General features: G+C 40.8%; 1 protein-coding gene across 2 annotated transcripts in view; it reads left to right on the top strand.

The window, feature by feature from the left end:
* Positions 1–12,693, top strand: part of LOC138267781 (fatty acyl-CoA hydrolase precursor, medium chain-like) — a 247,890-nt gene that overhangs the window by 196,814 nt on the left and 38,383 nt on the right. For both annotated transcript variants that reach the window (XM_069216980.1, XM_069216981.1), the window contains 2 exons: positions 5,911–6,058; positions 10,149–10,298. In XM_069216980.1, the coding sequence (XP_069073081.1) occupies positions 5,911–6,058; positions 10,149–10,298 (298 nt within the window). The remainder of the gene's footprint in view (positions 1–5,910; positions 6,059–10,148; positions 10,299–12,693) is intronic.

Genomic DNA, 12,693 nt, shown 5'->3' with positions numbered 1-12,693 from the left:
TGAGAAATGCACCTTTATACTTTGGTGCCCTTCTATTTTTAGCACATCACAAAGCCAAATATAATATACCTAAATGAAACTATTAACATTCTAACATAAACACATGTTGAGATTAGGTATTTTTGAGGAAATAACATCTTGTTTTTAGACTCCCTTTGCTGTCAATATGTACAGGTATTGCCTTAAAATAAACGAATGACAGCATAGAGAGTCACTGAAAACAACCCCAATCATCTGGATTTTTCCACTTTTAAAAATAAACACAGACGGACACTCTATTGTCCGTTTGTATTCATTTGTAAAAATCTGTAAAAACATAAAACTGGAATCCTTATTCATAATCAAGAATAATTCTATACTTTTCCAGACTTATTCTGTAGTAGAGACTATACTTATAAACACCCACAAAACTATTCAATACCAATCCCAAACACTCTATATATCGACCTGATAAAAGGGAATAAGTGATCACTGGTGCTGGAAGCTAAAATGAACAGTTGGAGGGGGTGTTACAGGGTAGCGATGGAAAAGGTGCAGAGACTGGGCACAGTTTGGTGTAATTGGGAAAAAAATGGGGAATAACATATAAGGTTTTCTAGCAGGATAAGAGTTATTCTAATTATGCATATTGGAGTTTAAAAAGAAGCAAGGTTTAAATCTCTGGTTATAGGGACATTAAATGTTTATGGGTTGTATGATAAATGGAAACATACAACTTTGCTCCAGATTTTACGTAACTCAAAGAGTGATATGCTACTGTTACGAAAAACACACATTCTGAATTGCAGTATTTGTTTATTAGAGATTGAATGAACCACAATTGTTTTAGCCTCTAAATTAGAAGCCACAATAAGATATTTAGGCCCGTATTTATACTTTTTTTAGCGCCGCATTTGCGCCGCTTTTTGACGAAAAAAAGCGCAAACCTACAAAATACAATGGCATTTTGCAAGTTTGCGCCGTTTTTGCGTCAAAAAACGACGCAAATGCGGCGCAAAAATAGTATAAATACGGGCCTTAGTCATTGTGATCACGGGAATGACCCAATATGATGCCTAGATAACAAAGAGAGATTCAATAGGTAAATGTACAACGTCACATGTAGAAGGGGGAAAAGTATTGACAATATGAAGTGTGGGGGGCACTGATATATCATAACATTGTGATATAAATAGCAGGAAAACAATCATCCTATATTGTTGGAGACATTAGAATTTAGCATATTATAATATTGCCTGCTCTACAAAATATATCTCAAATCTTGTCACAAATTAAAAGAAATTATAAAAGGGTTAAAATCATTCTGGATTTGTTAGAGCCTTATAGAAAGTTAACTCAGATACCAAATATACAGTTTTTTCAAAGAAATGCAATTCCTATTTCCAAATTGGTTATTTTTTAGGCTTATCACAACTATTCTATGAAACGTTAAAACAGGTTTTCAGCCACACAACTTATCTCATCACAGCATGGTAATAATGTATTTCAGTGCCCCACACAGTTCTTAATTTGTGCCCATGTTTGCCGGTGCTCAGCACTTGTACTTAACTGTTAATCTCTGCAACTTATTCATGACTCCTTACCACATGGTGTCTCTGTCAACATATCTTTGAGCCAGAACAAAAGAAGGTTGTTTAAAAGTTCAATATACCTTTGAGGAACTTGCAATAGTCCAAATTGTCACATTTGCATGAGTGTGAATCCTTAGTAGGTGTTGTTTGTACTCACCTTTGACAGTGCTGGTACGGGCGGTGGTTGGGTCGAGCTGCAGTGGGTACCTGAGAAATAGTTGGACTCTGACACGTATTTACGTACAAATTAATCACAGACCCTAGTAATATCTCCTGGATCCAGGTTGTCCACCTTCAATAATGCACTATAAAATACATAGAGGATACTAAATTTCATGAAAAAATAAACACCAAACACAAAAATATTTTGTAGTCTCACATCCACATCCATTTTCCAGATGTGGCATGTATTTAAACATAGATCAAGGGCATTATAATAGAATATAATAAAATATGTTGTGAAGAAGCCACAAAACCAAAGATCGGAAGGAGAAAGACTGACTGAAGGAATTAAAAAGCTGCAATTGCAAATATATAACACACCTGCATGCAAAAAACTACTGAAATTCAGGAGCGAACCAATGGAAATTTGCTCAGAAAGCTGGATGGAATGCAGCCAAGCAAGAAAAAATGTATAAGCTGAATGAGAAAGGCTTTGAAACAGTGGAAACATTTATAGATTTCATGTGAAAGTTATAACAGATGAAGGGAAATATTTTAAAATGGTAGCAGCAATTAAAAGATGTTTATTTGATAAGGTACTAAAATCTATTTGGCTCATCTGAATTAAATAAGCACTTTGACCAATGATTATTTAAAGTCTTTATGGAACGCCTAACGCTGCCATCGTTAACAAGCTTTCAAACATTAGCTCCTATCTCCCTTGAACAATTTCACATTGTTTAAAGAGTGGGAAGATGTCTGTTATGGGTGGTCTTCCAGCAAAAAATTAGAAATATTTATTAGCCTTTTGTGAGTCATTTAAATCTATTTCCCTTCTTAATTACAATACCAAGAAGTATGCATACTATTAGCCAAGACATTGCAAAATATTCTTCCCACTATTATGTAGTCTGATGAGGCAGATTTTTTTAAGGAACATGATATTGGTAAAACCACAGCAGAGCACAGGTTTAGACTTTACAACTCCACTGCACTGCTGGCCTTAACAGTAGATGTTGAAAAGTTTTTTGTTTTAGTTTTCTGGGAGTATTAATGTGATGTTATGGCACGATTTAAATTTCCAACACCATTTCTTCAAGAAAGTTAAGCTCTTTAGAGAGACCCCTATTTGTTTTTGATAGTGGTCAGTTCAGTGAACAAATGTCAAATAGATAGGTAAACTAGACATGGTTACATCCTTTCTCTACTATTGTAGTCAACATTTTTTACCACTCTCAAAATTCTAAGAAACAATCAGGAGATTCCAACTATAATTTAAGGAGGATAGATTAGGTTTTCTCATCTTTTAGTTTTAACTTCTCTCCCTCTTGCAGTGGAAACATTTTTGAGAACACTGCAAATTTTTAGAACATTATCTGGTCCGAAGACTACTATAAATAAAAGAAAGCAGATGTTTTTTGGAATATAGATAACAATGTGACAAAACAACTTTCCATTGCATTAGAAATTAGTCTTGATACAACAATATTGTGGGGCTGAATACTACAAAGAAATAAAGAGTTGAGTAGAAAACTTTACATCAGCAACTTGTTAAGAGAAAAAATGTCTATATCCAAACAAGACTTACCTCTTACTACACTAGGTAGGATTAATAATATCAATGGTTGTTTTGCTTTAGCTGATTTTCTTATTCTATTATCACAAAATATATGTTTCTGGGATCCAGCTAGATAACTGTATTTAACAAAATAAAGTGCATAGAAAAACTCAAAGAAAGCTATTCAGAGATATTGATGAAGCCCACATGGACATTCGGATTTTGAAAAATCCTTTCTGAGCCACTTTTTATATACCACACACTTTTTGCTGGCACCACAAACATGTAAGGCAGATCGATTTTTGTATTTATCTGAGCTCATATATGCTCATTCACCTAGCACCTATTTCACCAAGTTTTAACCAACACCTTTTTAAATCCTTACATTTAAAGTAATACAGGATCTTACACATGCATAGGGAAATACCAAAAGGTAGTTAAAGTTTCCAAAATGTCATATCCACACCACACTTTGGGGCAATTAGATGTTTTTATTATTACAAATCTCTCTAAACCGCACTAGTTAACAAAATATGCAGTGCAAATGATAGGTGGTGAATGATTCAAGCAGGATTAAAAAAATATGATCAGCATAAAACAGAAAATCCAGAGTTTTCCTTTTTGTTATATAATAGGATAATAGTGCTTGGCCCAAGACCTAACTAACCTTTGGACTTCTGGGATTGCAGTTGTCAAAGAACAAGTATAGGCTAAGGCAATTTCTTTTATTAATATCACTGTACTAAATAGTGCTACCTTCATCTTTCTATTCTCCATAATGTTTACCACATTCCCAATACATTTTCAAAAATATAATCTGGATCAACTGACTTTTTGTGAGTGGCTCAGAGACTCATCAATTTGGGTTCTTATGATTAGGTGAAGAAGCACTAAGGAGTGCGATCCAGCTGCTAATTTATACTAATTGTGATCTTTTACATTGTATCATATGTTTTACTGTGATTGTTTGAGGACCATAAAAAGAAAAAAAGAATTGATGCATTTTCATACTGATATGCTTTTACTTGCCGTAGCAAATGCATTTTTTTGTTTTTTTTCAGTCTCGTAATATATTTTTGCTTGTCGAAAAAACCTTTCCCCTACACACTCAAAAAATGTGGTGGGTTTGTGGTGTTTTTTACACTCAGGCCCAGATTTATGGTGGCCTTGAGCCATTCCAACGCCACGTTAGCGTCAGTTTTTTACGCTAATGTGGCATTGGAAGGGCAAAAATGCTGTGCCATATTTACAAAGTGTGCAATGCTTGCATTGCGCCACTTACCCCTTGCGCAACATTATGCCTGTGCCAGGCATAATGTATGCAAGGGGGCATTCCGGCGCTAGGGGAGGGGTGTAAAAATGGCGCAGAGGAATCTATGAGATTCCTTTGCACCATTTTTATCACCATTTTTTAACGCCTGCTAAGTGCAGGTGTTAAAAAGGGGCTCCTATTGCTTACAATGGGCTTTTGGAGGCTTTCCAGGATTAGCATCATAATTTGTTATGTTAATCCTGCAAAGCACTGGACTAGCATAAAATATTTTAAATACGGCGCACACATGGTGGCGTTAGGGGGGGTGCAAGAAAAGTGACGCTGCACTAGGTGAAGCACCACTTTTCATAAATCTGCCCCTCAGTTTGCAAATGTACTCAGGCTTTTATTGAAACTCCAGTGAGGAACACAAAATGGGCTTGAGAACAGTGGAGAGGTTTTGTAAAATCATACAAATGTCTGTCTTTGTGATTGTGCATTACTGTCCTTATGGCCACTCCCTGCAACTCCACTGCAAATAGTTATGTTCTCACCACTAACTTTACACATCTGCCTACAGATACAGAAAATCAGACACTGTTAAATATTTTTCACAGTATTCATGGGTGGACGTGTATATCAGTGGTTCATGATTCCTGAAGGAGATCTGCCATTGGCACCTGCAGGTGTCAATTTACAAGCTCCTAAATTGATCTTAGTTGCACAACAGGTTTTAGGAATTAATCTTGAAACACTGAAGGAGGTACTCTAAAATGTGTGACTGTGGTATAGAGAACAAACACAAATGATGGCAAAACACATTTCCTAAATCAACTATGTCTATAGACTTTCTGAATAGCTTTGTTATCATTCCAGGATTATATCAGTCTTAAAACTCCTTAACCAAACAAACAAAGCCCTCTTTTATGAGTGTTTTGTCCTGCCTTAGGAGAATTCTAAAATAGCTTATTTTAAGGCTGTAATTTCTGACTCAAGGCAGTTTTATGAATATTTTAAACCATGGAAAACATTAGTAATTCTGTCCTGTACTCACCGAATAGTCTTAACATGTTTCAACAAACTGTATATTTCCTTCGTGAGAATGGCTACCTTAAACTCCATTCACTTACTTGTAAACACAGGTAATGTTCTGTTTGCTGATATAATTTTGTCAATTGTTACATTATGCATTTTCATATTAACTTTAATTGTTGAATTAGTGGAGACATTGATATTATATTTCCTCTGCATACATTCTCTTTCACCAAATTAAAGATTCAAGTTGGATGGGTCAAGTAAAATAAACCTGTTTTCAGACTCATCAGCTTTCTTAAACATGAAGTGTCCCTTTGGTTCCATCTTTACAGGGCTCAATGCCAGACTTTATGCATTTAGTAATTGATGAATATCTGGGTGACACAGAAGATCCCTTGATAATCAGAGACGCTTTCTTGGAGATGATCGGAGATATGATGTTTGTTTCTCCAGCTGTAAAAACAGCCAAGTATCACAGAGGTAAGGCTACAGACCATGCATCACAAATTAAAAACCTAGAACTCGTTAAAAACGTATCCTACTTCTGCATCCTAATAAGCAAATGTTCTTGTGTCGGTTGATTCTGCCATTTAGTAAGATACTTTGAAAAACGTATGACATGCACTGCCTTTGATAAGATTAGGTTCATGTAAAAGCACACAAGAGACAGTCACAGATATTCACTCTGCATTATTCAGCCAGTTCACAATAAGGTGGTTATTTGCAATTTGGTAGGCTAGACATCCAATATACACACTGCAGGTGCTGCTTTGGAAGAGAACATGGCAGTATTTCCTCCAGATGAAACCTTAAAATAGGGTTCCATCTTCAGAATACACATAACAAATCACTCATATACACTGTGAGTGGTCTGCCATCATGTGGGGGCACTCTCACATTCGTTTCTGTAAAGGACCACCATGGTTTCAGTAGCAGACCAGGGCAGGAAGGGCACCAGCTGGTGCCATTATGGTGCAAAAAGACATTAAGGACATCACAGATAGTCCCAGATAGCAGTGCCGCTAGTGGCAATGGCATTGGGGGTGCCACCCTTAATTAGGTGACATCTCTGAAATCTATCCATTTGCATGTTAGTTCTGAAGACAGCCTCACAGTAGGGTTCATCTAAAATTCTCACATAACAAATTGCCCCCACGCCCAAGAAGTTGTCTCCCAATCTTGAGGGGAGAGTCATACATTTTTCTGGCCCAGAGCACCAAGGAGTCACTGGCTGTGCTGTACAGTAAAGGTGCCTGTAGGAGGTACTTGCTTTCCTTTGTCGGCCATATTGATGCAGTTCCATTGTCACAAGGTTCATCAAAAGACTGTCCACCATGGATATGCTGGTACTGGCTTTGCCATCTAGGACGCTGCATTTCTCACACTCTAAATGAGATCCATTTTTAGCAGGGAGACTGCCTTCCTTCAAATTATTCATTTGTTTCTCACTGAAGCACTTGGATGGTACTCTGTGGGTGATATTTGGCATGAACATGTGGTTTCAGCTCTCCTTCCATTATTAGCATGATTAGACTAGGGAGGGACAGGTTACCAGAGTGAAGCCTGAAAGAAATGGTTCTGGAGCAAGTGCCTAAAGGAGGGTTTTCACTGGGTTTTCCAGAGGCGAGCAAAATACTGTCAAGCAGATAAGCAACAACTGCACCCCTGTGTTCACATTAAGTCCAAAGTTTCACGTTTTACAGAGAGCAATCGTGCGAAGTCTCTAAGATGTGGAGTCCCTAGCAACAAAAATAGACTTCCATCTCGTGAAGAAAATGGGTTTTCCGGTGAGATGTTTTTTTTGCAGAAATAAAGTAGGTGTATTTACATGGGAACAGAGTTTAGGAGTCCTGAAGAAGGAAGACAACATGTGCTTCCAGAGCAGGCTGAGTGACGAGGTAGGTAGTTGCTAAACCCCACTGCAGGCCATGCAGTTACTAATGCTCCTCATGCATTCTTCTGTCCTGTTATTCCGCCTAGACGTCCTCTCATAAATGGCACACGGCTCTTTTATCAGCTTCTATCACAGAGATGCCTGTTGCAGCAAAGCCAATAACTAAATAAGGAGAACTGTGCGAAGCATTCAATGTGGATCCTACCAGGGCACTTCAGTGTGATGGGAAGGATACACCCAATAAGGGGAACCAGTCGGGGTCTAGCTGAAAGCCCCTCAGACTGAAGTCCGTTCAACAAACGCGAGGTATAGAATGGAATAATGCTGTTTCGTAGGTTTGAATCTGTGTCTGTTATTCCCTTTGTGGGAGATACATCGAACGAATGAATGAAACACTTGTAAGACGCAAACGTTCGCCCCAGGGCCTCCTGACAATGAAAGTGCCAGAGAAAGACAGGAGACTCAGCGGAGAATATTTAATTTTCAGTTCATTTTTTAAACTGGATATGATGCTTTAATTGAAGGGTACGCAAAAGACAAAAAAGAAAAAAAATGCATCTAAGGTGGCGGGAAGAAAAATACATAGAGAGCAATTCCTGAGCAGACGTTTGGTTCCCAGTGTGGATTACAGTGCCATGCTCCATAATAGGGTCCCCATACCGTTGTTAATAGGGGTAAAGCATGCCACCGCTGGAAGGGTGAGACCTTTTATCCTTAACGAATAGTGCCATAGAACATTAGTCATTAAGTTCCAGTTCCATTTCCATTTTGAACCATAACCCAAGGTACTTTTCTATTTGTGAATGATTGTAATGGGGGTGTACCCTGTTGGCTGTTGGATCCCTCCCTTCCCCTCTTAGTGATATACAGTACCAGTATCCATTACATTTCATATTTTGTCATGTATATCAGCGAGTTCCCAAACCCTTTTGCGAAATTCCTTTAACTTCTTACCCGTTGTACTGCCCTAATGTATTTTAAGATGTATTATTTGCAGCTAATACTCCTCATCGTTCTTGCTGATAAATGGAAAGGGGGTCATAGACTGATTTTGCCTGCTCCACAAAAGCCTCTGGAAGGCGTGTGAAGTAATGGCAGAGGCTTTAAAACCATCTGGCCTCACCATAGCTTGTCTCTAGGCTGTGTAGACCAGGCAGAGGGGCTCGGATGTGGGTGTACAATTCTCTATCCATAAAAAATGGATGAGCAGGCCTAGACTGCAGCAAGCATCCTAGGCCCATCGGCCCACCCTTTCCATTTCTTGGCATTAGAGGTACCTGCAAGAGAGAAGAAGTTCACACATGCCTAGTGCTACCCAGAGCTGCAAACCACTCAATCAATCAAAAAAATCTGTAGAGCGCGCTACTCACCCGTGAGGGTCTCAAGGCGCTGGGGGAAGGGGAAATTGGGGGTGGGGAAGGAGGGTCTCTGATCGAACAACCATGTCTTGAGCTTCTTTCTGAAGGCCAGTAGGTCCTTGGTTTTGCAGAGGTCAGTGGGGAGGGAGCTCCAGGTTTTGGGGGCGAGGTAGGAGAAAGACCTGCCTCCTGTGGTGGTGCGTTGGATGCGGGGGACTGTGGCTAGGGCGAGGTCGGCTGATCGGAGGTTGCGTGTGGGAGTGTGGAAGTTAACTCTTTCATTGAGGTAGGTTGGGCCCGTGTTGTGGAGGGATTTGTGTGCGTGGATGAGGATCTTGAATGTGATTCTCTTGTCTATGGGGAGCCAGTGAAGGGATTTGAGGTGTGGTGAGATTCGTTCGTGGCGGGGGAGGCCAAGGACGAGGCGAGCGTCTGTGTTCTGGATTCTCTGCAGTTTGCGTTTGAGTTTGAGTGTGGTGCCGGCGTAGAGGGCGTTTCCGTAGTCCAGTCTGCTGCTGATGAGTGCGTGGGTGACTGTCTTTCTGGTTTCTGGGGGAATCCATTTGAAGGATTTTTTTAGAGTGCGGAGTGTGTGGAAGCAGGAGGAGGTTAGAGCATTGATTTGCTGTGTCATGGAGAGGGAGGGGTCGAGGATGAACCACTCAGTGAGGGATGCTGCTTAAAGATCCAGAAACTAGTGGATAAGGAAGAAGAATGTCGGACTCACTCTTATTTAGTATGTAATATTTTTGGAAAGATAAGTCACAGTGTAATGCCCCAACATAATGGCCATAGACTTGATAAGATGCTGACAGTGACCTACCACAATGCATTATGATATAGAATGGTGTACTAAAACATAGACGCTTGTGAAAAGATCGAGGGCGTTAAGTGGTAATTGCAGGGTTGATTTGATCTGTGTTTCTTTAGCATTAATCTGTGTTTCATGTACAGTTTGTGATTAAGGAGCATGGTAATTTCCAGTCGTGATGGAATGGATACTCTGGTGCCAATACTTTACATTTAAAATTCGATATACCGCGGGAAAAGTATGTTATCTTGCCTTATTAACCAAAAATGCCATATGGCCCTTAAAAATGTCAAGACCATACCCGTAGCCTAGTTTCCAGCTGGTTTTCAGAAGCACCTATTTGTTTGAAAATCTCCCAATTTTACTGTATGCTCAAATAGCATTGGCTATTTAACCCCAAATCTTATTTTCCCTAAAATGCATTCCATTCCTAGTCTGACATTTCATTATTGAATTTCTTGCTAAAATACGTGTTTTTTTCATGTATGTTTTTTTTCTGTTTACTAGATGCCGGCAATCCAGTCTACTTCTATGAGTTCCAGCATGGGCCCAGCCAATATCGTGACTCAAGACCAGATTTTGTAAAAGCAGATCACGGGGATGAAATTGGCTTTGTTTTTGGGGGTCCTTTCTTGGATCAGAGCATAGTTTCTATGGGTAAAACAGAACTTAATTTCACACAAGAGTCCGTGACTGATGTGTGCCCCCTTCCACTTTATAAGCATCAGTAGTTCAGTTTTCAACTGTATTGCCGTGTAATAGCAAGTCATGTTTATTTCATTGTATTTTAGGACTTAACCCTATTTTTAACACAGATTTTATTAGAGGAACAGACAGCAAAGACAGGGCATATCATCACACCAAAACGTACGTGCACAATGAAACCATGTAGTGAATCAGAGTTGGTATATCCTTTGCAGACTGATCATAATCTGTGCAATAACGGCCAATTGAAGAGATATTTCGCCAAGTTATCATTCATAACATGATACAAATAGCCATGCTCCGGGGGGGGGGGGGGGGGTGATAGCAGCAGTTCTTAACCTTTTGACTTCTGCGGACTCCCAGTGAATCATTACTTGAATCCAGGGACCCCAACTGAGTCATTGCTGGAAGACAGGAGTCTCCCCCCCCCCCCTCAGAACACAAACACTGTTAGCAGTGTTTCTAAGAATTGACCATCAAAATAATACACAAAAAGAAGTATACACAAAACAAATGCTGAGGTATTAAAATATTTTGTTTGATTCATAATCAAATATGAAAACAATCAAAATTTCAATTTGCTTCTGTATTTGTATATATATTTTTTTCATTTTAATGTATTACTTTTATGGAAACTAGATCCACCTGGCCCCTAAGCCAACATTCCACCTTAAGGTACCTCTAATTTTGTATAACAGTTGCAGACCCTGTGAGTAGGTGTCACGGACCTCCAGTGTTCCTCGTACCACAGGTTAAGAACCACTGAGTTAGAGCATAGTGATTGTGAACCATGAAGTCTAGTACTTCTAAGCTGAGCAGCTTGTCCTCATCAACAATCAATACAGGGAGTGCAAACTAACAGATATTTACATTAAAGAAGACAAATTACATGTGTGATCTTGTCCATGGGTAAGATGAGCTGCATTTTAGTCCACCATTTATCAAGGGAGAGTGGAATGGGGAACTTTCATTTAAGGGCTGCTGAGAGCAAAGCAGCTATTAACCCCTTCCCCGCCACGGACGTAATGGTTACGTCCATGGCAGCGCCCGTGTGGCGCCATGGACGTAACCATTACGTCCTGAATGCTTCCCTCGGGAGAAGCGCTAGCGCTCCTCCCGAGGGACGCCCCCCCACCCCCCCAGGTCAGGGCTGACCGGGGAATCCCTTCCCCTTCCACCCCCGACCCCCCCCACCCCCCCCTGTGACGTCAGCGCGCGAGCGCGCGCTGATTTGTCACAGGGGCCTCCCTAGTCGCGCTGGAAGCTTCCAGCGCGATTGAAAAAGAAATGCAAAAGCATTTCTTTTTCAATCACTTGGGAGGCCCGGAGGGGCTTCAAAGGGAAGGAAAAGTATTTCCTTCCCTTTGAAGTCCCTCCGAGGGTTTCAAAAGCCGGATTGCTTGCAATCCGGCTTTTGAAACCCCACTAGACACCAGGGATTATTTTTTTTTTATTGAAACTGACATAAGGGAGCGACCCCTTGGGCAAGGGTCGCTCCCAGGGGGGGCATTTTTTTTAAAAGGCCTTTTCTGCCCCCCCTGGGGGCAGATCGGCCTTACTAGGCCGATCTGCCCCCAGGGGGGGCAGAAACCTCTAGGCACCAGGGACCATTTTTTGTTTTTTTGTTTTTTTTGTTTCATTTTTTTTTATTGAGGTGGGGAGCGACCCCTTAGGCAAGGGTCGCTCCCCTTGGGGGAAAATTATATTTTGGCCATTTCTGCCCCCCTTGGGGGCAGATTGGCCTATTTTGATGAGGCCAATCTGCCCCCAAGGGGGGTAGAAACCACTAGACACCAGGGTTTTTTTATTTTTTATTATTGTTATTGACAAAAGGGAGCGACCCCTTGGGCAAGGGTCGCTCCCAGGGGGGGCATATTTTTGGGAAGGCCTTTTCTGCCCCCCCTGGGGGCAGATCGGCCTACTATTAGGCCGATCTGCCCCCAGGGGGGGCAGAAACCTCTAGGCACCAGGGACCTTTTTTTTTTTTTTGTTTCATTTTTTTTTTTTTGGTGGGGAGCGACCCCTTAGGCAAGGGTCGCTCCCCTTGGGGGAAAATAATATTTTGGCCATTTCTGCCTCCCTTGGGGGCAGATTGGCCTATTTTGATGAGGCCAATCTGCCCCCAAGGGGGGTAGAAACCACTAGACACCAGGGAGTTTTTTCTTTGCGTGAATTTCACGCAAAGGGAGCGACCCCTTAGGCAAGGGTCGCTCCCTGGGGGGGAGGGCAATTTATTTTAGGCCATTTCTGCCCCCCCTGGGGGCAGATCGGCCTATTATTAGGCCGATCTGCCCCCAGGGGGGGAAGAAACCTCTAGGCGCCAGGGCAAAATTTTTTTTTGTGTTTC

This window comes from Pleurodeles waltl, chromosome 12 (genome assembly GCF_031143425.1).
Source record: "Pleurodeles waltl isolate 20211129_DDA chromosome 12, aPleWal1.hap1.20221129, whole genome shotgun sequence".
Classification (NCBI taxonomy): Eukaryota; Metazoa; Chordata; class Amphibia; order Caudata; family Salamandridae; genus Pleurodeles; species Pleurodeles waltl.
This window is presented reverse-complemented; position numbering and strand designations above follow the sequence as displayed.